At 40.4% G+C, this 25,514-nt stretch overlaps 1 protein-coding gene across 1 annotated transcript; it reads left to right on the top strand.

Annotated features, from left to right (window-relative positions):
* Nucleotides 1-4,080: 4,080 nt before the first annotated feature.
* Nucleotides 4,081-22,900, top strand: LOC135225072 (uncharacterized). Its single transcript, XM_064264333.1, has 7 exons — nucleotides 4,081-4,373; nucleotides 16,331-16,429; nucleotides 16,723-16,823; nucleotides 16,909-16,984; nucleotides 18,760-18,817; nucleotides 21,497-21,624; nucleotides 22,743-22,900. Exons 1-7 carry the CDS (start codon nucleotides 4,118-4,120, stop codon nucleotides 22,898-22,900), a joined length of 876 nt encoding a protein of 291 aa, XP_064120403.1. The 5' UTR covers nucleotides 4,081-4,117.
* The last annotated feature ends 2,614 nt before the right edge of the window (nucleotides 22,901-25,514 follow it).

The raw sequence follows: 25,514 nt of genomic DNA, 5'->3' as shown, positions 1-25,514 counted from the left end.
TGCCCTCGGCCCGAATGCAAGGGCATAAGGATCAATTCCCTGACTGAGCGGAACTGAACCAAATAAATATTGATGCAATCAATAATAAAAGGATAAAATGAAAAAGAATCTTGCATTACGATTCACTTCACACTGAATAAGGGCTCGGATCGAGCACATTTGCGCCCTTGGTACCGAGCGCAAGGGTAAAAGGATCCATTCCCGATTATGAATGGAAACCTTGATCCATAATGAATTGATGCAATCAAAATATATATGAAAATGAAAAGAATACTGCGCTTGCGATTTCACTTCATACAAATAAAAAGGGGAAGGATCAATTCCCGGGAAATAGCGGAAACATTGATCCAAGTAAACAATGCAATCTCAATAAAATATGAAAATGAAAAACAAGAACTGCACTGCATTTCACTTCATTCAAATAAAAAGGGGAAAGGATCAATTTCCGGGTAAGCTCGGAAACTGATCCAAAAAAGAGTATTGCTACAATCAAAATAAATATATGAAAATGAAAAAGAATACTGTACTTGCGATTCCACTTCCATACAGAATAAGTTTTCGTGTCGAGCGCATTCGCTCGGCAACGAGCATACAGGTCAAAAAAATATAAATGAAAAGAGCACTTACTTACGATTTTCATCTACACATTTCCAACCATACGCTCGGAGCGAGCGCGCTCTCCGCCCTCGGCACCGAGCATACACAATACGAGGATCATTTCTGGGAAAATGAATTCCCGCACTTACGCCCTTCAGTCCGGCACCGGGTAAACGGAGGGGGGGGGGGGGGGCGTGGAGAAACCAAGATCCTTTAATTCACAATTGAATTCAATGGAAATAAATATGAAATGATTGTACTTACAATTCAGTTTCACTAGATAAATAGAAAAAAAAAAAGAAAACACAACCATGCGAAAGCAACGACGATGAAGCGGGCAGAGAGCGATGATACACGTCCACACGCCAGCAGGCCGAAAGCAAAAGTGGTTTGTTTACCTCCCAGTCGCGCGGCGCGCGCTGTCGGACAAGCAGTTAACTACCGAACCCCTTGTTCGAAAGCTTACGACCTATCCAGCTGCCGCTAGTACCTTCCTATTGTAAAAGGACCGAAGGTTTGTATGCCGTGTCGGACCAATTTTTAAATATAAGCTAAAATCTTACTAATTCACTATGGTATTTTCTTTAATGAATTTGATATTATTGCTGTATTAAATTAGTATTAATATTTGAAAAATAGTAAATCATTTATTTATCATACAAAAAAACATACATCTTTGTAGTAGAGAGAGAGAGAGAGAGAGAGAGAGAGAGAGAGAGAGAGAGAGAGAGAGAGAGAGAGAATTATTATTTTTTATGGAGATACCGAGTTACTGACAGCTATAATGAAACATATACGTAACGTAATATTAAAACAGAAGAAGAATTCTAAAAAATACATACGTATTTGTTGGCTTCATGATCGTAACCTCGGAACAAGAGTCGTAACCCTGGGCGGATTTTTCAATGAATATTTAAGAAAAAGCGTCGTAACCTCGGAACATCGTAAGCCGGACCCGTCGTAACCCGGGGACCGCCTGTATATATATATATATACAGTGGTCCGCCCATATTCGCGGGAGATGCGTACCAGACCCCCATGCGAATAGTTAGAATCCGCGAATGTTTGGAACCCCCCTCTAAAAGTGCTCATAAATCCCTATCCTGAACATGCAAACACCAAAGTATCCTAAAAAGACCATCCTTCATCAAATATCATAAAATATCCTATTATTGGTTCATATTAATCTGTGAAATATTATTAATACTGTTTTAAAGTAAATCTTATTACATTTTATGGTTATACATAAATACATACTATGTACGTACTACATGACTAGTTACGTATGTGATAAGTTGAGTCCCCCCGCCCCCCATAAGTATTCAGTCATGCACGTTTTCTTTCATACTGTTACTAGTTGAGCCATCCATTTTCTTTTTACAAAGGAAGCAATTGTATGTGAAATCACAAATACCAAATGTCTACTTAAAGTATTATCCTACATCAAATATACCATTGAATTGGTATTATTAATATCATTTTAAAATCATCTTAAACATTTTTACCATTAGAAATATATACCAAAACAGCATAGCAGAGAGAGAGAGAGAGAGAGAGAGAGAGGAGGAGATAGAGAGAGAATAACTCCTTACGGTTTCAATAGATTGAAATGAATGTCTGTAGGCAACTTTTTTCCCCTCCCACCCAGAATTACATATATTTCTCCAGAGAAGAGAGAGAGGACTGTGCAATTATGTTTGTCTGTCTATCAGTTCTTTTGCTGAGAGCGAGAGAGATAAAAGGAAGAAATAGAAACACCAAATGTATGACAAGTATCTTGTGGAGAGAGAGAGAGAGAGAGAGAGAGAGAGAGAGAGAAGAGAGAGAGAGAGTTGTCCTTACAGTATTTTATTTAAAAGAGAGAAATGGAATGATTATTGTATTTAAAATACTCAGGTATGAATTTTGTACTTACAGTTAATAGTATTATTATTGGAAAATATTAAGGATAAACTTATTACATACATGGTCCATGAAAATGATCTCATCTCAGTAAGAGAGAGAGAGAAGAGAGAGAGAGAGATGAGAGAGAGAGAGAGAGAGAGAGAGAGAGAGAGAGGAGAGGAATTACATAAACCATTAAATTTGTGACCATTGTATGGCATTGTTTTACTTTCCCAGCTCCGAGCGTCACTGGAGTTATGAGTTAGGGAAATTGATACAGAAAAAGACGAAGGGAAGAATTTTCATTTGAAAATTAGTATCGTATTATTACTACTTCTATTATTATTATTATTATTTTGAAAATAAAATAAACGTGTGCATTTACCATAAAAATTCTCTCATCTCAGTAAGAAAGAGGAGTTATCCTTACAAGTGAAATGGAAAGTTAATTTTCATCTCTTTAAAATACTACCATTATGAATTTTGTAATTACAGTTTTATTATTATAATTATTATTATTAAATAACTGAAATTATCAATAAACATTTTTCATATTAGTACCATAAAAATCTTTCACATCTGATAAAAGAGAGAGAGAGGAGAGAGAGAGAGAGAGAGAGAGAGAGAGAGAGTGTTTATCTCTCTGTTCTCTCAAAAATACTTATAACACTTCCAGGAAAGAGAGGGAGGGAGTTACCACTATGACACATTATTATTTTGTGTGGCAAGAGAGAGAGACAGAGAGAGACAGAGAGAGAGAGAGAGAGTTAGCTAGCCTTAATTAAAAGTGACATGGATAGATTAGTATTTTATTTCTTTAAAATACTATCACATAATATGAATTTTGTAATTACAGTTGTTATTATTATTATTATTATTATTATTATTATTATTATTATTATTATTATTATTATTTGAAAGTATTAAAACATATAGTACAAGTACTATAGAAAAATCTCGAGTCTCGGTAAATGAGAGAGAGAGAGAGAGAGAGAGAGAGAGAGAGAGAGAGAGAGAGAGAGAGAGAGAGAGAGAGAGAGAGAGAATTATTATTTTTATTTTGTGATATCATTTAAACTTATTAAACTTACTAATACAGTATTAATCAAAATTAATATTTGAAAATGAGTTAATCATTTTTGTTTCATAAAAATGTATTTATTCATGAAAATAAACATCAAAATACACTAATTAGTGATTATTTTCGTCGGAAAATAAAAAGCCGCAAAATGGGCGACAGTCCGTCCGTGAATAATTTCTAGATAGGTTCCAAAGAAAAATCCGCGAATGTGTGAGTCCGCGAATACGGGGGGACCACTGTATATAGATTGATTGGGTATACCAGTAGGAATGGCTAGAAATACCAAAATCAGTTGGTATTCTATCAAAGAGCAAATTAAGCTAACTAGTAATTTAATGTGTGATGTTTTATGGACAAGTGCAAGGAAGACTCATCCCAACTTGAACACATTGTCATCATTGAATTATGGATTACTTCTAGTAAAATGCTTAAAATGTTAATTATAATTATGGTTGTTTCTCATTATTAGTTGTTCTAAACTAAAGTAGGTGTCAAGTCTTGTTATGTACTTTGCATGTAATTAGCTGCTTGATTTTCCTTTTAGGTATAATAAGTATGGAAGACAAGGCAGCTGTTGCTATAGCTCCAGCTCCAGCTGCAGCTGCAGCTCCAGCTCCAGCTCCAGTTGCTTTAGAGGATGAATATCCTCCTGGTGAAGAACCTCCAGCCAAAGGTAGTGGAAACGTTAAAGATACCAAAAAAGAGACATCAGGCGCTGCAGAGGAGGACGAGGAACCACCCCCGCCCGGAGTTGACTTAGAAGAACACAAGAAGCAATCAAGGGATGATACTGATAATTTAGATGAGTTGAGTAAGTGTGTGACATGGATACTGTTTTTTTGTGTAGGAATAATTTTTTTTATAAGTAAAAAAATAAATGGTAGCTGATTTGCACATGCAAATTTATCCTATAAATAAAAAAAATAAATGATAGCTGATTTGCACATGCAAATATATCCTACAGTATGTAGGTTTCTCATGGTAAGGTTTGAAGTTTTGACTGTATAAAAGATAGGATAGGAGACTACAGGTGCCAAATTGTGGGATAAGAAATAAGTTATCAAAGGTATATAAAGTGAATGACTTATGTAAAAGTAGTGTTACTCTGTTATTGTAAGGAGAAACTGGAGTGTTTGTGGAAACATTCTCCCTGATGATGCTTTTCAATTGGAACTTTAAAAGTTCAAGTGAAAGTACAATGCATTAGTATTACCCAGAAACAATTCTCCTTGTATGCTTAAGTTGTAATTAAGTAGCTTACCCAGTAATTACATAATTAAGAGTTTCACTTAAATGACTTACCAAACAATTACATTAGCTGTACGCTTTCTTACCTGGCAGTCGAAAATTCAAATTCCTGGCGGCGGTAGCAGCGCTGCCATCTTTTGTGTAGGTGATACAGATCCCGCCCACTATCGGGAATACCTGGTACTGCTGAGCTTTTAGACTTCAATTCGTTTTCTGCTGCCACGGGGTAACACCAGTGGGTTGTGTTGCAGTCGACTTTCGTCGCCATTGTGGATTTTTTCTTTTTGGTGATGTACAATTTCTTGGTTGGCTTTTTTGCTTCATCAGTTAGTTGCCTAGTCATTAACAAGTTATTACGAAGATGCCTGATGCTAGTTCTTCTTCAGTTAGGTTTTGCAGCAGTGGCTGCAAAACTAGATTAGCTAAACTATGCCACGATCCGCACTCCAAATGTATTAATGTAGGGGTCAGTGCTGTAGCAAGGAATTAAATTGTGATGAGTGCAGTAGTTTAGATGAACAAGGTTGGAAGACTTTTCAAGCCCATTTGGATAAAATGGACAAAGATAGGAGAAGGAAACAGCGCTTAGAGCGTGTAGTAAAACTAGAGTAGAGACAACTTCCGTGCTTTAGAGGAGAGCAAACCGTCACTATCTTCTCCACTTTTATCTAGTATTTCACTTTTTGATAGTCCTCCAACTTCAGTACCATTTACTCCAGACCAGGTATCCCATGTTTCCGATCCCAACACCATTTCCATGTTAGAGGTGCATTCGTAAAGAGTCAAGCAATAAGGCCAGTGTTAGGCCAAGTGTCAGTGTCAGTGTCAGTGTCGTGTCCGAGGAGGCGGCTGTCCGTTCCTCCTGTTCTCCTAGACGAAGGTCACTGTCATACTCCCCTGCTCCCGGGAGAAGACATACCGGAGGTCGAAGGGAGACTGAGGGAGTTTGCCCACGGTCAGTCGCCGACTCCGTCAACGTAGTCGACTCGCGAGTGCCCAGGAAACGCCGCTGTAAAGGCGTAGATATCAGTGACGTGCAGTTGTCATCCGACTTGGAAGTGCAGTCGCCTGTGTCGAGGCGTAAAGTGTGTAGTGATTTAGTGTCACGTCCTTTGAAGAGACATGCCCAGCGTACGAGAGGGATGTCGCCGCCTGTTAAGAGCGCTCGCGCGCTTGCGAGACTGCTCATATGTCTCGTGTTGTTTCGACTCCCAGTCGTTCGTTTTCTAAGAAGAAGTGTACGACAGCCACGGCTCCGGTCCAGATTTTCGGGGAGGATCGTCAGTCCTCTTCGGATAGGGTATCTTCGGACGGAGTCAAACATTCAGGTGAGTTGTGAGACTGACTCGCACACTTACATACGAAATTCCTCAAAACGACAACCCTGGTTGTGTGTCGATAGGATTTTCGACTCGTTCGCCTCATTCGTCTCGAGCTTTTTCGACTCGTTCGCCTCATTCACCTCGAGCTGCTTCGACTCGTTCACCTCATTCGCCTTGAGCTGCTTTGACTCGTTCGCCTCATTCACCTTGAGCTGCTTCGACCCATTCGCCTGATTCGCCTTGAGCTGCTTCGACTCGTTCGCCTCATTCGCCTTGAGCTGCTTCAACTCATTCACCTCATACGTCTCGTGTTGTTTCAACTCCCAGTTGTTCGTAGCCACGACTCCGGACCAGAATTTCGTGGAGGATCGTCAGTCCTCATTGGATAGCATATCTTCGGACGGAGTCAGACATTCAGGTGCGTTCATTCGCACACTTGTAAGACTGACTCGCATCGTTGGATTCGTTGTGTACAGTGGTACCGTTTTTTTTTTTTTTTTTTTTTTTTTCTTTTTTTTTTTTTTTTTTTTTTCTACAAAAAGGCAAATGAAGAATTTCATTATTCAGTACCATAGCCTGTGGTCGGAAAAGCCACGAGGAGTTGCCAGATGTCACCAGAAAGCCACACTTGTGGACGAAATTCCTCAAAACAGCAACCCTGATTGTGTGTCGATAGGATTTTCGACTCGTTCGCCTCATTAGTCTCGAGCTGTTTCGACTCGCTCGCCTCTTACGTCTCGTGTGGTTTTCAACTCCCAGTTGTTCTTTTTCGAAGAAGAGTCACGACTTTTGCTTCGCCCAAGGATGATTCGAAGGCCAAACCCTTGCTAGAGGATTCTGCTTTGGACCCATTTAATATCAGCTTCAAGAATTGATGGTCTTTTTGTAGAAGACAACGAGCCAGACGGAAGAGGAAGACGGGATGTTGGCCGACATGTCGGACGAGGAAACCCAAGACCAGGATTCAAAGACCTCTTCTGCTTATTCTAGTCTGTTAAAGTTCCTGTTGCAGATGTATCCGGACTTTGTTTTTTGAATCAGCTTCGCCTTCTTCCCCTCCGTTGATGTTTGGAAGGAGGAGATCAACGCCTTCGAGATTACCGAAACCAGTCCTCGAAGAAAGCACTGAAAAAAGAGAAGAGTGGCTTGCTAAGAAAAAGGAGTCAGGCAAGGCTTTGTTCGCCTTCCCTCAGTCGAAGTTGCAATAAAAACTACAGGTTTTATGCCACAGGAGAAGTTCCTTCTTTGGGAGTTTCTACCTCCTCCCAAGGAGACTTCTCCAGCCTTGTGGACTCTCACTTACTCTGCTCGCTGTGGCTAAGGCGACTAGGAATAGTGTCTTCCTAGTTAAGTCTCTCATGGTTGATGATTTCAATGGTTCGAATTGGGGACCTTAAGCCACCTTAAACTACATCCAATTCCATTCCACTTCTTCATGCTTGGAATGTTGGAGGAACTAAAGACGATTGTCAAGGCCTCTTTGCTTGGAAACTGATGTAACTTCTTGGTGTCCCTCAGAAATGAAAAAATTCCGCAATCTCTGTTATAGATGACCTAAAACTCTCCACTGGGACTGGTAGAGCTTGGCAGAAGAGCTTCTTCTGCAGCCAGCAATAGCTTCTGGTGCCCTTTGCGGAAACCCTTTTGCTCTGAACAGGTTCCTAACAGTCTGAATGCTGTCAGGGCCAGGGCGGACAACCCTTGGTGATATCAGTTGAAATGGTGTTATCTGAGAAGCGATGAATTTTGTGGAAGTAGTCTGGGGAAATCCACCAGCAGATTGAGAAGGTCCGGGAACCACTCTCTCCTGGGCCAGAATAGTGCTACTAGAGTCATTGTCACATTCAGGTGTGATTGAAGCTTGTTTAAGACCTCTCTTATCATCCCGAAGGGGGAGGAAAAAGGAAAAGCGTAAACGTCCAGTCCTGTCCCAATCTAGCAGCATCGCATCTGTTCTCCACTAGTGTTCTGGAATCGGACAATAGAAAATGGGAAGGCGATTGTTCCTCGATGTGGCGAACAGATCTATCGATGGTCTTTCCCAAAGCTTCCAGAGGTCCTGACATACACACTGTTCAGATTCTTTTCTGTTGGTAACACCTGATTTACCCGACTCAGTTTGGTTGCAATCACATTCATTCTCCCTTATGCAATCTTGGAAGAAGGGTGATCCTCTTCTCATTAGTCAGTGAGGAGAACTTCGGCTATCTTCTGAGAGAGAACGAGTGGGTCCCTCCCTGCTTCCGCACATATGACAATGCTGTGGTGTTGGCCAAGTAGTCTGCTATGTTTCCTCCTGTGACTAAAAGTCGAACGCTTGTACTCCTAAAGGATGGCCTTCAATTCCTTCCCATTGTTGTGCAAGGTTTTTTCTCATTCTGTCCACAGACCTGATACTCTCTTGGCTCCTAGGAGGGCTCCCCCATCCGCTGGCTGAGGCATCTGAGAAGAACGGCAGGTCAGGGTTCGACAATACTAGGGAAATTCCTTCTTGTAATCTTTCCCTCGAGAGCCACCAACAAAGATCTACCGTTATCTCTTCCATCAGGGGGAAAACTAGTGAGGCCGACTTTGTCTTCCGGGACCAATTTGTTTTCAAGAAAATCTGAAGCGGCCTCATGTGTAGGCGTCCTGACTTAACAAACTCTCCAGTGAAGCCAGGGTCCTGACTAGGCTCATCCATTCGAGAGCTGAGCAGGAGGGGTGAACCAGAAACTGTTGGACTGGCGAGAGGCAGGATTCTATCTTCTTCAGGGAGAGAAAAACCCGAAAAGCTAGAGAGAATCCTCTTGAGTAGGAAATTGGGACTTCTCATTGGTTTTTAAAATACCCAATTGTTGTGTCAAAGTCAGCATCTTCTCCAAATCCTTCACACACGGACGACTGGATCCGGCTCGCAGGAGCCAGTCACCTAAGTAAAAGGCGGTGTTGATCCTCATCAAGGGCAGCCATTTTCCCAGAGGAGCGAGAATCCGAGTAAATACTTGAGGTGTGTGGCAAACCGAAGCAGAGGGCTCTGGACTGGAAGACTCCTCTTGAAGACTAATCTCAGGAACTTTCTGGAATTCTAATGAATGGGGGCATGGAAGTATGCATTCTTCAGGTTGAGAGATACCATCCAGTCGCTTGGTTGGATGACTGACATTACTGATAGACTGGTTTCCATTCTGAATTTTCATCTTCTGGACGAGGATGTTCAAAGCGCTTTCGTCCAAAACAGGTCTCCATCCCCCTGATACCTTGGGGACTACAAAAAGCTGGTTGTAAAACCCTGGGGAGTTAGTGTCTGTTACCTCATCTGACCTCTTGGCTGATGAGCTCTTCTACGTCTTTGGCTAAAGCCAAAGCTCTTATTGATCCCGTAGTGTATGCTGTCAAACAGACAGGTGTAATGGACAGTGGTGTATCCGGTGGTGGGGATCACACATCTTTCTCGAAGCATCTGTATGACCCGCTGTTCTGCTCCTCTTCGACCCCATTCCTCCCAGTAGCTGTGGAGTTTTGCCCCCACGGCTGGGTGAAGGACCTTTCGATCATGTATCTGTCGTAAAGAGAGGCCTCTTGGTAGACTGGGAGGTGGTTCGTAGGTTAGTCTTTGTCTCTGCTACCACCTCGAACTTACCTCCTCGAAAGGTGTGCTTTTGGAAAGGTGAAGATTTGGCTACTGTCACCCGAGGTTCCTTAGGTCTTCTCACTGATTGAGACAGAAGATCATCGGTAGACTTGTTCTCGAGGTCCGACAGTACATGCTTGATGGTTTCTTCTGGAAACAGGTGAGTTTTACTCAGGGGGGAGAACAACAAAGCCCATGTTTGGTTCATGGTTACTCTTAGAGATGTAAAGTAGCACCACCATTCTCTCTTCTTGAGTACTCCCATAGTGAATAAGGCAGCCAATTCCACTGAACCGTGTCTCGCTGCCCTGTCCACACAGGACAACAGATTGAGCCAGTCCGCAGGAAATCCTCATCCAGAGACTGGCAGTCTTCAATTTTTTGGCTAACGCTGTAATTGTCCAATCCAGAAAACTGAGACTTCTTTCACCTTGTATAAGTTCTTCAGGTGTCAGTAGCAGAAATGGTGTTGGGAGAGGAAGCATAGGGGGACCCGGTGTTTACCCTCTGCTGTCTCCTCGTCTTGAGTTGGAGGTGTTTTGTGTTTTATGGGAAGCCTGGGGGCACATGTACCTGAAGTACCCACCAGTTCTTATATCTGGTTAAGGGTATCATATAATTTTTAGTGTAGGTGATGGTGTTGTGTAGTGTTATCTGCTCTTTTCGCCCAGGGCAAGGGCAAAATATTATTGTTTTTTGTCAATCATCAGTGAACTTCCATGATTGCAAAAAATCCCACCATTAGTAGGGACGACCCTGGCCTTTACTGCCACGTCTCCTACATGTGATGAGAGCGCCGACCAGAGGCAGTATCTACCTGTAGCTGCTCTCTCACAAGGTAAGGTACTGCAGACATTATATATAATGTGAGCACATAAATGTTATTTTTATTCAGAAAGCTGTCCCTATACCCACCTTCCAGGCAATGTGGAATCATCTAATGTAATTGTTTGGTAAGTCACTTATGTGAAAATGATATTTTAATGATGAAATAAGGTTTCACATATACTTACCAAACAATTACATAATCAGAGCCCGCCTTCCTCCCCACAGATGGACGTTGCGGCTCAACGAATTGAAGTCTAAAAGCTCAGCAGTACCAGGTATTCCCGATAGTGGGCGGGATCTGTATCACCTACACAAAAGATGGCAGCACTGCTACTGCCGCCAGGAATTTGAGTTTTCGACTGCCAGGTAAGAAAGCGTACAGCTAATGTAATTGTTTGGTAAGTATATGTGAAACCTTATTTTATCATTAAAATATCATTTTCACTCACCCAGCAGTTAAAATTCTGACATTCGTTGGTTGCACTAATTTTTCTGTTTTGTTTTGGGTAGGTAACAGTGCCCCATCCACTTTCAGGGAAAGAGAGGAATAACTTGGCAAAGAGATCAATTTGTTTATGGCTGTCGGCTGCAGTTGGTTCTGAAATTCTTGACTTTTCTTATTGTCTTTCTAGAGAACTTACAATAGATTTTGGCTTTGTTACCAATTTTAAGTAATTGTTTTGACGATGTTGGACTCAAGTTCGTCTAACTTTAGATACTGTGCTTAAGAATGTAATAGACGTTTGACCAAGGAATCGTATGATTCGCACATGATGTGCAGGGATTGTCATGGACAAGTATGTTCCTTAGATTTGAGATGTTTTGAATATAATAAGTGGGAAGAAAGGACATGGGAAACATTAGAGCCTCATTTGAAAAAGTTAGCTAGAGACAGAAAAAGAAAGGCAGTCGCCAGGGCAGAATCTAAATCAGTAACTAGCCAAGAGATCTTCCGAATTAAAATTGGATTCACATGTTCTTATCATTTCTTTGGCCCCCGTTCCCAGTTCTCTTGCTATTCCACACACTCCAGTTCCCACTTTCTAGTTACACTGACGACAGCAAAACAAGTCAGTGAAGTGCACCCTTTGGACAAAGGAGTAGGCTTCTCCAAAGGAAAGGCAGTTTGTTCTCATTCCCTTAGATTTCTAGTCAAGAATGAATCCGCTGCTAATCCATGGACTCATTCTTTCTTGATTGACAGTGATGGAGATCTTGTGACGACCTGACGACAATGAAAAGACACTTTGTCCCATAAGATTTTTGAAGTATTATCTTCATAAAATGAAAGATATTCATGGTGACTCTTGCAGTTTGTGGTGCTCCGTTAAGAATCCCTCCAAACTGCTTTCTAAGAATGCCCTTGCATTCTTCCTTAGGGACATCAATCGGGAAGCTTGCTCCTCGATTCAAGAAGGCATTCCCTTTATGCAAGGTAAAATTTCATGAAATTAAGACAGTAGCACTTTGTTGGCTTTCAAAAGGAATGTATCTCGGACGGCAATATTACAATCTACATATTGAAATGTGAGTCTGTTTTTGCTTTCCATTACCTGCGTGACATCGAAACTTTATATGATAATTGCAATACCTGGGGTCCATTTTTATTAGCTGGCATTGTATTTGGAAAGAAAGTTTAGGAAGCAACTTTCCCTAAATTTAGTCTGCTCCTTGACATAAGGTGTTGAAGTTGTTGGGAAGCCTGGCGGTACAAAGTACCGGGAGTACCCGTTAGTCTTTTGGTAGGGTAGTGGTTTTTTATGGAAATATTTTGGGTATACGTAGGTAACAGTTTTTTTTCTGGTTATTTGTTGGTACTGAGCCCTGGGCATGGGCAATGTGCTTATCTTTGTTCACCATCGGAATTGTCCTTCGCTGATTTATTAAAAGCTATGTGGGAAGAGGAAGAAATGCCAAGGTACTGGGAGGAGAGTCTAATGGTATATACATGTATATACAAGCAGAGGGGCGATGTCATGGATTGTGGTAACTACAGGGGAATTCAACTAACAAAGCATGGATTGAAAGCTTTAGAGAGGATACTAGATGAGAGATTGAGAGAGATTGTAAAGATCGGGAAACAGCAGTATGGATTCATGAGAGGAAGAGGGATAGAGTATGCCATCTTCATAGTAAGACAGCTACAGGAAAAGAAGCTAGAGGGAAACCAGGAGTGCTATTGTGCATTTATAGACCTAGAGAAAGCATACAATAGAATCCTAAGAGAAGTAATGTTTTGGTGTTTGAGGAAGAGGAAAGTTTCAGAAAAGTTGGTTAGGCTGGTCAAGATGTTATATCAAAGAACGAGCACAAAAGTAATAACAGCAGTTGGAGGAAACAGAAAACTTTGAAGTTAGTGTTGGGTTACCAGGGGTCAGCATTGAGCCCATTTTTGTTTGTGCTGGCCATGAATGTGTTGAGTGAAGAGATCAGGAATGAAGAGCTGTGGGAGTTGTTGTGTGCTGATCTGGTGATTACTGCTACGAATGAGGATGACCTACAGAAAAGGATTGGAGAGTGGCAGGAGTCTTTAGAGAGGGAAGGCTTAAAGGTGAATGTTTATAAAACTGAGGTTTTGGTGAGCAGTAGGGAAGATAGAGACAGAATAGTAATACAAGAAAGAAGAGGCTTGATTATAAAACAGGCAGAAAAGTTTAAATACTTAGGATCTACTTAAAGCCAAGAGGGAGGATGTGAGGCTGAAGTTGACAGTAGTATAAAAGCTGCATGGGGAAGTGGAGAGGTAGCTGGAGTAGTATGTGGTAAGAAAATGCAGTCAAGGTAAAAGTCAAGATCTATAGCACAGTGATGAGACCAGTGTTAATGTATGGATCGGAAACATGGACTTTAAGATGCAAAGAGGAAGTAAAGCTCGAGAGAATAAGGATAGAATGCTGAGGTGGATTATGTGCATATTGCTGCTTGAGAAATTTGAAAATGATGAAATAGGAAGACGGGCAGGCTTAGTGTATATTACAGAGGGGGTAAGACAGTCACAATTGAGAACATATGGGCATGTGTTGAGGATGGATGACGAAGGCGGGAGTGAAGAGGCCTTGGGAGGAACCTGTTAGAGGAAGATCGAGAGGGAGACAAAGAATTAGATGGCGAGATAAAGTGAAGAAAGATATGGAGAAGAGAGGTTTGGAGGACCAGGCAATCAACTGCTTAATGTATGGATAACAGTAGGAAAGAAGAAGAAAACAGAGTTTTTCACTGAAGTAGTAGCTGCTCCACAGCTATACTGCCACACCACTATGTGATATGAGTGACAACCAGAGGCAGTATCTTCCTGCATCAACTCTTATCAGATCAGGCAAACACAACATTTAATTAATTTTGGCAAAGCTTTCTATTCATGAATCATTACATTACTACAGTAGTACCTCGAGATACGAAATTAATCCGTTCCGAGGCGCCTTTCGTATCATGAGGTTTTCGTATCTTGGACCACATTTTACATGTAAAACTGGCTTAATTCGTTCCAAGCTCTCCAAAAACACCCCAGTAGAAATTTCATAATAAAGCTAAATTGACCTATAAACAATGAAATACTACAACAATTTTGACCATTCAATACGTATCTTAATAATAAAAATGCAAAACCTGTAAATAAAGTGTATATTAGTGTACAAGAAATATTATTACTGTAATGTAAAATGTGGAAGCTTACCTTTCGAGTGAGGCTATCTCCGAAAGTGGCGGCAGAGGAGGAGGACAAATGGCAGATACGTACACTTAACTTTATGAAACACATAAAAAAAATGTCAGAAAAACAAACTAAACTTTACAAAACACATTAACAAAACTGTAACACTTAACTTTACAAAAAACTTAAATAAAATTTATTTTGTCTTTTTTAATTTTACATTTCTTTTTACTTTTTTATACTTTACGTAATTTCAATTTCTTCACCACCGAATGGATGCCAGTCCGTTTATGGGATTTTTTGAACCACCCATGAGAAGCCTTGAACTCTGGGGTTGCCGTTGATGTCCCCTCTCCGCCGTCGTCTTCGGCTTGGGCAATCAAATCGTCGAAAATAGTGCTGGCCTTCTGGCATATTGCCATCTGGGTTATCGTATCGCCATCGATTTCTTGTCTCGATCCCATACAAGAAACAGCCTTTCCATTTCATTATGCACATGGCTCCTTTTGTTGGACAAAATAGTCACACCCTTGGAAGGTGTAGCTGCTTTGATGGCTTCCTTCTGCTTAAGGATGGTGCCTATCGTTGACGGATTTTGGCCGTATTCCTTAGCGATCACACTCAACCACAAGCCAGCTTCATACTTTTTTATTATCTCCATCTTTGTCTCCATAGAAAGCATTCTCTTTCTGTGAACTTCAGCAACTTTCTTGGGACCCATGACTATATGTACTGTACGTAATTAAGTTACGTATGTAGTACGTATATGTACTAATTAGGTTCTCACAACACAATAAAGTAGCACAACGAAATCACTAACGAATTTACGATACTAAACGAAATCGTTGGACCGAACGAATGCCGCATGCGTACGATAAAGCTTCGGGTGCGAAGTGGCCGAGCGAAGGCACGCCACCACGTAAGATGCATGATGGGAGGGATGCTGTCCAATAGGAGAAAAGGATCTCATGGCTTGGCTAGCGTCAGGAACCAATGGGAGAGCAGGAGGATGGTGGCGAGTCTACTAGAACCAAGATGGCGGTGCGAGTTTCAAAATTGTTATCAGGCGAATCTCGGACTTTCAGAAACCTTTCGTATCTTGAAAACTTTTCATATGTAGAGCAGTAAAATTTTTCGTGTCAGCTTTCGTATCTCGAGTTTTTCGTAAGTTGAGCCTTTCGTATCTCGAGGTACCACTGTACTAATGTTTTGGGGTAGAAGTATCCAAGCATCCCACCTCCCTCAATGTGGGAATTAGCTATGTAATTATGTGATCAGAGACACCTTCGTCCCCTAGCATGGATATTAAGGATCATAAAGCAAACTGATCTTTTTGCCAAGTCGTTCCTCTCTTTCCCCAAAAGTGGACGGGGCATTGTTACTTACCAAAAACAAAAACAAAAAGCCCCCCCCCCCCCCCCAAAAATTAGCTCGACCCGCAAATTTCAGAATTTTAACTGCTGGTCGAGTGAAACTCTTAGCTATGTAATTACTGGGTAAGTATAATTAAAACTGTTTTATTATAGAAATGTAATTTTTTATTTATTTATTACTTTGTTAATTTATTTTTCTTTTCTAATAACATTTCTTTTTGTATTTCCCATAACCTGTTTCTTCTTTCAAATGAACACTGTATTCTTTGGAAGCTTGAATTTCAGGTCAGTAGTGGCCCCTGTGGGCTTGATCCATATGAATAAAGTTCGTGATCTAAATAATGGGAGTATGTGTTTGCAATTGGAGACTGTTGAAAGTGAATATCAATAAAAATATAGTAATTAGATTAAAATGAATCTGGGACAGAGAAATATGTGTATATATAATATAATATAATATATATATATCATAATATATATATAGATATATATTATATATATATATATATATATATGTGTGTGTGTGTGTGTGTGTGTGTCATATTGTTTTGATGTAGAATGATCTCTGCAAAATGTTTGGGAAGGGGTTGTGGAAGCAGTGAAAGTAAAGTGGGAATGTGAATGGAAGAAAGGGTGGAGTATTGATATGAAGTGAGCGCTACATGTTGGATGAGGAATATTTGTATGCTTTAATTTTTCACATGATTTCTATAGCATCTCTTAATTATCTTACAGCTGAACAAAAAAAGAACTCTAGCCTGGGTGCTGTTCTCTCAGTACTGAGTACTGGTTCATTTGGATCAAAGGCAAAGGAGAATATTGTTAAAGTTGAAGGTATGAATGCTTATTTACTTAATATATTTGTAGTTACATGTATTTTGCACTGACTGCTTGCACAGTCAAAATGTTATTTTGTAATATTAGGTATATTATGGAAATTTAAGTTAACATTTTCAATGAGTCATATCCTATCAATGCAATTTCTCTCTTTGGTTTAAGTATGCTTCTGATAAGGGACAGTATCCTTGTATTGGATTTTGTTAACTAGCATTTGATTACCATGTTGTTATGAATTTATAATTAATTGTAATGCATATAACTGGAAGTAATCCTCGTGTATTGATCAGTATCAGGTCCAAGGAAGCGATATCACAATGATAAACTGGGGCCCCAACAAGAGGTTGGTGGTGGTGGTAGAGGTGGGGTGGCCAGTTCGACGGTGGATGGGGTGTGGGGGTTGGGGTGGCGGCTGGGGAGGGAATAATTGGAATTCATGGAATGATCAGTATAATAATTATGGTGGATACGATAAGTACGAAGAAGAAGAGGCAGATGAGGATGACACCAGTGCAAATGAAGCCTGGATTGCAGAGGAAACAAAGCTATTAGGTAAGTTCCTTTGATTATTTTCTCTTTAGTTATAGAATTTTAACCTTGTTACAGAAATGTGGCTTAATTTTAAACTATTAGATGAAGAATATTGGAGGAAACCATAATTTCATAAGAGCAACTTACCAATTAATTAAATAGCTAATAGTTTCAACTTCTTGGCAGCTAGAAGTTTGAAGTTGACAGTACCGCCAATTTTTGTTTTGGCCAAGGGACTAACCCCACTCACTTTCATGGTAAGAGAGGAGTCAACTTAGCACAGAGCTTCAATTTATTTCTGCCAGCTGATGGCTGTATGTTAGCTATTAGCAGCAGTTGAATTTTGGACATTTTTAATTCCCAGTTGGTCATTTTGGGAGCAGTTGGTGAAGTGTTCTTGCTTTTTTGGGAGCCGTTTTGGCACAATTAGCCAGCATCAGGTTTTTATAGACTGTAATTACAGATTTTAACTGTTAATTCATGAACAAGGAGGAGGGAGCCAATTAAACTACTAAAATAACCTTAAACCTATTTAGTACCTCTTGAGTCAATTTGCATATTTACAGTAGAGTTAAGGTTCCAGCCAAAAGCATAATAAAAAGGAATACAGCAGCTGCAGTTTACAGTGATGAGAAAATATGAAATAACAAAGCTGGACATTACATTATCAGGGCTATACACCTGTCCAGTACCAGAGCTAGACTGCTCAGTCCCATCACATTATGATATGAAAATATCCTGATCCATACACTGCTCATCAACCTCAACAATAATGACATAAACACCAGAGCCATACACATGCTCAACCCTCTTTACATTATGAGGGTTTGAAAAAGATTAAATTTCCAAGCGACAGTTTAAACATTTCTCATGAAAATTTGTATATAAATTCAGTTTGGATATGTGTGGTAGGAGGTGGTTATTCTTGCCATATACAGGCAATCCCCGGCTTACGACAGGTTTGGCTTACGGTGCTTTTCAATTGTATTCATCAGAAATTAGTTCCGGGTTTATGACACGTTCCAGGGTTACGCCACTTATGACACCAATCTTGCGGAAGAAATATGAATCCAAAAATGCAAATTAATCAATATTTGAAGGGTTTTCTGATGAAAAATGCAATAAGAATGCAGTTTACATAGTCTTTTATACATCCAAAGCATTATGATGCGTCTCGAGAACAGAACCCGTCATAAGCCGGGGACTGCCTGTATTACTATAGTATTTGAGACATGATACAACTCCATTGACCTTCTCAAGTGTATTATGATGAACAACACTTTTTGGTTTTATTATGGTAGGTGGTTCTTCTGATTACAGGGAGTTCCCAGTATCGGCAGGGGTTCCATTCTGACGGCTTGATGATAAGCAAAAATTACCAATTACTGAGTGTTGGTGATTTATGGCACTTATGCTGCTGATAACTGGAAATAGGTGCATTATGGCATGGAATATTGTCGATTTTCGGCACTAGACAAGATCCATAAAACTGGATCATTGATAAACGGGGACTTCCTGTATTTATAAGGACCTGTTGTTCAAAGTCACATTTAGCTTAACAAACAACCTCCTTGTTCGTAGATATTTTTGGGTGGTTCAGTAGTAATTTTAGTGCTATCAAATAGTATTCTAAGTAGATAAATCAATAATATTTTTGCACCATTTTAAAACATTAGCTCTCATTAAATAATGTTTTAAAAGTTAATGTTCTGGTTTTCCTACTTAGCAACTAGAATTTTTTATATTAATAAATTGAAAACATTTTTGTATTAATGAAGTCCTTCAAATACTTGCAGAGGAAGAGTTTGGACCTGGCATCATATCCATCATGTATGATGACGATGGGGGCATGATGTATGTGTGTGATGTAAGTGAAGTTCAATGGAACTATAGTATACTATATACTAGTGTTAATTGTAGCAAGAGCAAATAAGTATTTTGTCTTGATGTTATCCTGTACTCTATTAATTTTGTGACATTTTAAGGCTAGTGTTAAGTGTAACGGGAAACTAAAGTCTTTATGAAATATTACTTTCATCATGCAGTATAAGTAGTTAGTTGATTCTAGAATTTATTTCTTTATATTATTTATTCAGTGTTGTTTATTATGTTGGCAGTGACTATAGAAGGAAGGCAGGGAAATAGGGAGATGAAATAGAACAGTAAGACAAAAGGATGAGAGGATCATTGGCAAGACATGAGGGAACTGGCAAAGGGCAGATATTAATTATGCAAATTATTTTGGAACCATACAGCCCCTGGGATGCTACAATAATTGATTGATTGTTTATGATTTTGAGCTCCACAAATAGATTTTGTTGGCAGCTTTGTAAGTCAGCTGTTTTGACTCTTTGATCTGGTTTAACTCTCAACATTATCAGTTTGGAGAAGCCAACACTTTAGATTAAGCATGTAGCAGTTTGTTTGAAATAAATGTTTGAGACTAGGAAAATTTGTTTTAAAAAAGTTTGTTTCATTCTTTATTACAAAGATTGCCCACATCCTGACCTCATGGAATTGGCACACCACTATAGAAAATCAAGGAATTAACAAATAATCTACAATTGTGTCGCACTGATCTAATATATTGATTAAAACACTGATGATTTTATTTGGTAGTTCTGCCCTGCTTGTCAGTTCCCTCATTTGACAAGCTAGTGAGAAATCCAATTGTTTCATAATTGTATTTACATTTCTCTCAGATGATCTCATAATATGTCAGGGGAGTGTTATAAGGTTTTTTCATATGCATCCTAGGAAAAGTAAAGATTAAAGGTTTTGTTGTACTGTAGTTACAAAATAAGCCATTTAAGAAAAGTTTAAGTAAACTGACCATTGCTGCACTTGAATGTTGCTCATACAAGGGAGTAGACTAGTCAGATTGTTCTTAAATACTATAATTTGCATTTGAATGTTTTTGCTCCAGTTTATTATTTTTAAGAATTCCTCGGGTTTTAAGATGGATGTGTTAACCCTTAATGGACGGTAGCTTCTCAGGAGTAGTAATAACAGGTTTGGGGTGGTTGACGGATATTAAGCACCATCGGTTTGGAAAGAATCGGGTGGGAAAGAGGTGTCAATACTATTATAGCCTGTAGATTCAATAATGGCAACTTTTACACTGGCTAAAATCACGAGTCACGAATCTTGCATCTCAGGACTTCAGTTCTGCTTCTGACTTCAAGGGAGAATGTACTGCGTCTGTCTCACAAGATGTCGTTTTGTAAATTTGCTCATAAATATACCAAGGGGGTTGCTGTTGATTTTCGTTCTTGTCTTTTATGATAGTATGTCAGTTGTAAATGTAATTTTGCAAAGAAAAGTAGAAAGACTTTAGAAACAACATTTGCAAATAAAAAAATTATTGAATCTTCGTTCTCGGTAAATTTACATAAATATTTTTCAACAAATATGCTAAAAATTTGTTACTGATTTGATTTCTTACCTGTTTTGATTTTGTGTGAGCTGTAATTACATATAATTTTACAAAATGAAATTAAATTATTTATTAGAAAAAACATTTAAGTTGGTAAAATATATGACTGTCTTGTAAAAATGGTTGTAAATAGTCATTGTTAACTCTTTGTAGAAAGTACAGAAAATTGTTAAAAAAAATGTTCTTTCACCACGTGCATTTGCATATCATCTATTTCCATTGATGTGTTGTTTTCATAAATTGGCTGACTTCAAAGTGTACCCTGGCCTGAGGAGCTGCATATTAATTTTTTTACCCATCCACTAAGGGTTAGCATACAGGAACTATAGCAAGTATTTCTAGTAACATTTGTAGCCTTGCATCACCTTGTAGTTGTCAAAGGCATCAGCCACATCGTTTGCTTTTCAGTAATTGATATTTTTATATCAGTAACTTATCAAGTAATTACATAGCCAACACTTTCTAAGTGCTGGCAGCTAAAATGTGAAAATCTGGGTAGTGATTCTTTTGTTTTTTGTGTAAATAACTAGCCCTGTCCACTTTCAGGGAAGAAGGGAAACAAACTAGGAGACAGCTCAATTTAATTCTGCCAGCTTCCAATGAAGGTTGTAAGCTGCTGCTATAATTTGAATTTCGTATGCTTTATCGTTTGTTTTTTTAGGACTTTGGTGATGTATTTTTTTTCCTTTGGTAGCCTTTTGGCATTTATTTAGTCAGGTTGTTATTTTAAGACTTTTTCTCAGTTTTGGATTGGTTTTGAGACTGATTAGTTGACTTATTTGTGACAACATCTGACATAATTGTTTCTAGTAGTTGTTATTGCAGCAGAGGATGCAAGATGAGGTTGACGTCTGCTAAATATGACTTGCTTACAGTATGTATGGATTGCAGAGGTCAAGTTTGTTCTGTTGGTCTGACTTTTTCCGAATGTGCTGATTGGGACTGTAAACAGTGGAAGGCTTTGACTTCTCATCTTTCCAGACTGGAAAGCAATAGGAAGAGGAAACCCTCTGCTAGGTCTGATAAGTATGGAGCTAGTCAGGAATCTTTGAAGTCTTCCTCGGTGTACAAATTATGTCTGTCATGTCCCTGAACAGTGGTTCTTCAACTATACCACCTAGTCCAGTTCCCAGCTCCTGTACTTCTGACCCCAATGCCATCACCAGTCTGGAAGCTAAGAGTGATGGTAAGTTTGAACTTTTAGTGAACTCTATGGCTCAGTTAGGTGAGTCAGTGCATGTACTTCTTGATCGCGAAGTGCTAGTGGAGGAGCTGGCTGTCCCTCCTGCTGATTCTCCTAGGTGAAGGTTCCTGACATACACCCCCGAATCTGGGAGAAGTCATACTGGAGGCTGGGGTCAACTGTACTTTGTCTCCTCTATCAGTGGCTGGCATGGTGTTGGGGGAGAAAGTCGTATAGAGTAGAGGAAGCATTTCCATCCTTACTCTTCAAATTGGAAATCGGTTTTGGGTTTTAGGGGAGTCTGGGGGTACTTTGTACTGCATACCCTCCAGTCTTGTGTTTGATTGGGATGTGGTGTTTTTTAATGTTTTGTGGTGTAGGGTACAGTGTTGCTTCTGGTGATTTTGTAATGGTACTGCACCCTGGGCAGGGGCAATCTCTATGCCTTAATAGAGCTTGGAAAGGTCTTTTGCTATAAGGTTCCTCCTTATGTTGCAGGTGACTCTTGGTGACCTTTGGCTACATGGCCACACCTCTATGAGTTAAGATGAGCGTCACCAGAGGCAGTATTTTCCTGCAGCATTGTTTCAATGCTACCAACTGTCTTCACTTTCATTTCATTACTTTTAATGTTTTGGGGTAGAATAGATTCATGAATCCCACCTCTTATCAATGTTGGAATCAGCTATGTAATTACGTGGTAAATTACTTATATAAAAGTGATATTTTTGTAATAAAGTAATGTTTTATATATACTTACTAATAATTACAAAATGTGAGCCCAACCTCCTCCCCTCTCATGGAATCTAGAGCATAAATAAATTGAGCTCTCAGCTAGTTTGTTTCCCTTCTCCCCCAAAAGTGGGCGGGGTTAGTTATCTACACTAAAACAAAAGAATCAATACCACAATTTTCACATTTTAGCTGCCGGCACCTAGAAATTGTTTGCTGTGTAATTACTTGGTAACTATATATTAAACATCATTTTATTATAAAAATATCATTTCTATTTAAACAAATTAATTTACTCTGGTAATGAAATATGTTCTTTGATTTTGCTTTCAGATTTTTATATTAAACAATAATTCATGTATTAAATGATAGATAATTTTTTAGATTCTCCTTTATACTGGTTTAAAATACATTTTCTGATTTAACAGATTTGTCAGTCCCAGTTGAATGGCCGAAAGTCTCTCGATGTACACATCAATGGAATGAAGCATCTGAAGGTAACTTTTTAGTTGTGTTGTGCAATTGTATACAAGGACAAACTTTGTTTTACATGGCTCTAGGTCTAGGAGAATTGCCACCGGGATGATTGTCTCTGGGACCATTACCCATATGGGATAATTGCCACTGGGAACACTGCCCAGGTGTTTTCAGGTGTTATTGGTACGTGGTAAAGCTAGTTCAGCTCAACTGTAGAATCATATTGAAGAAACTTTTTTTCCGTGTCTAGAGCTGTAAATTCTTGTGGTATGGTGTATCCTGTATGTGACATCGGAATAGCTGGAAACTGCATTTTTATACATTCAACTTCCCTGCCAGATATATACTTAGCTATAGACTCCGTCGTCTCCGACAGAATTTCAAATTTCGCGACACACGCTACAGGTAGGTCAGGTGATCTACCGCCCTGCCCTGGGTGGCAGGACTAGGAACCATCCCCGTTTTCTAATCAGAATTCTTTCTGTCGCCGGACCATCAACATTGTTGTTGGTTCCTCTCGATTGGTTTTCTTTTTTCGCCGGCACAATTTGATCTTTCTTAACGACTTTTGGTGACGTATCTGGATTGTTTGGATTGGCATAACGCTTTTGTTTTGGACTGTTTTGTGGACTTGATTTTGGATTTTTCTTTAAATATGTCTGACTCTGGTATGGTTGTGAGACGTGTGTGAATGTAGGCTGTAAGGTGAGGTTGCCGAAAGCTTCGGTAGACCCTCACACGGTATGCAAGAGGTGCCAGGGAGTATGAATGTTCTTTTACTAATACTTGTAAAGAATGTGAGAATTTGAGTGAGAACGAATGGAAGAATCTAACTAATTATTTGAAAAAGTTAGAAAGAGAGAGAGCGAGGAAGGCTTCTCATAGAAGTTTAAGTAGTTCTAGATCTGAACTAATTCCAAGCTTGGGATCTTCCCCAAGGGTAAGTATTGCTACTTCTCCTTCCATTGCAGCCCCTTCTCCTATTGCAGAACCTGTAGATCCAGCGAAAGAACTTGCAGATCTAAAAGCAGCCTTCAAAATAATGGAAAACAAAATGGCTGCCATACAAGGTAAGGCTAGTGATTTGTCATTAGACCGTGATATTAAGTGTCCCCAGTGTAGTGGAGTGGGGCATCTGGTCGGCTCAGCAACGCTCCTAGGTCTAGACCTCTTCCAAGCTCACATGCCCAGAGGAGAAGGAATGTCGAAAAGCCGAAAAGGAGTTGGTGGAGAATCCCCACCGATCAGGTGTCCCTTCGGCGGTTTCTGTGACACCCCAGACTGCGCAAGGACAGCTATTGTAAAAGCGTCCTACGTGAGTGTTTCTCGTCGTCGGGATCTTCATCACCGAGACGTGATTGGAGAGATTCCGATCGATCTCGGCCTCTCAAGAGGGGTTGGAGGGCGCCGACAATTGACTCGAGCCCTGAAAACTTCCCTGAGGAGTCTCCATCGGGAGTTAAGAAGGCGAGAAGAGCCATTCTTCCAACCAGAGTGAGAAGGAGGCAGGAGGTGGAGGCTATGGACTCCTCCTCCCCTCCTCCCGCCCTCCTCCCGAAGAGGATAAAGAGGAAGCTACAAAGAGGTTCATGATGGCGATGCAGGAGCAGATTTCGTCATTTGTAGGAGTCCTGTCAAAGGAGCCTCCTAGAATGGAGCACCTTCCCTTCCTATTAAAAGATCCTCCAGACGTATGGAGGTATCTACCTCCAGGATCGATACCTCTACCGAGGTGAGGTTTCCTGTACGAACCTGGATGAAACAATCAGACGTCTGGCACCGGCCAGGAGTGAGGAGTCACCCAGGAGGCAGGAGCCAAGAGCCAGGAGTGAGGAGTCAACCAGGAGGCAGGAGCCAAGAGCCAAGAGTGTGGAGGCATCTAGGCAAGAGGCAAGAGCCAGGAGGCTAGAGCCAGGAGGCAAGAGCCAAGAGGCAAGAGCCAGGAGGCAAGAGCCAGGAGGCAAGAGCCAGGAGGCAAGAGCCAGGAGGCAAGAGCCAGGAGGCAAGAGGCAGGAGTCAAGAGGCAGGAGCCAGGAGCCAGGAGGCAGGAGTCAAGAGGCAGGAGCCAGGAGTCCGGAGTCCGGAGTCAGGAGGCAGGAGTCAGGAGTCAGGAGCCCAGGAGGCAGGAGTCAGGAAGGCCAAGAGTCAAGAGCCAGGAGTCAAGAGTCGGGGACTCGGTCCTGGAGGTTATGACTCTTCGCCAAATGGGAGCTCTCCTCAGAACATAGGAGGTCTTGGAAGGACTCTTCCTCAAAACGGGAACGTTCTCCTTCGTCGGATCGAGGGTTAGACGAGTTGTCTGACGACGATCCTCCTGCTAATGAGGGACTTTCTAGTTACAAAGTCTTGGCCTCTTTACTACTACAAGAGTTTGGAGATTCTCTTAGTCCTGCAGCTCCTCCTTCTCCTCGTTCGCTCTTTTCGAGCTCAGCTACGGCTAAATCGTCGGCCTTCTTGAAAAATGAAGCCTGCGATATCAATGAAGAAGGCACTCCATTCTTTAGATTCTTGGATGGACAAGAAGAAGGAGTTAGGAAAGACGGTATTCTGCATGCCTCCTTCCAGATTGCACGGGAAGAGAGGTATTTGGTATGGGACAGGAGAGACTATGGGTCTTTCTTTACCCGCCTCTGCAGATGCCGACTTTGCCAGTTTAGTGGAGGCCTCATAGACGTCACTCCTTAGGATCGGTCAGAGCGACGTGGAGCACTTCAGAGTTGAAC

Source organism: Macrobrachium nipponense, chromosome 12 (genome assembly GCF_015104395.2).
Source record: "Macrobrachium nipponense isolate FS-2020 chromosome 12, ASM1510439v2, whole genome shotgun sequence".
Taxonomy (NCBI): Eukaryota; Metazoa; Arthropoda; class Malacostraca; order Decapoda; family Palaemonidae; genus Macrobrachium; species Macrobrachium nipponense.
The sequence above is the reverse complement of the archived record's forward strand: the minus strand, read 5'-3'. Positions and strand labels throughout refer to the sequence as shown.

Excerpts from the sequence above, each read along its gene's own strand:
- LOC135225072 (XM_064264333.1), top strand. The coding sequence starts at position 4,118 with ATGGAAGACAAGGCAGCTGTTGCTATAGCTCCAGCTCCAGCTGCAGCT. Across the intron at positions 4,374-16,330 it reads TGATAATTTAGATGAGTTGA|CTGAACAAAAAAAGAACTCT; the intron begins GTAAGTGTGTGA and ends ATTATCTTACAG. Across the intron at positions 16,824-16,908 it reads CCAGTTCGACGGTGGATGGG|TACGAAGAAGAAGAGGCAGA; the intron begins GTGTGGGGGTTG and ends GGATACGATAAG.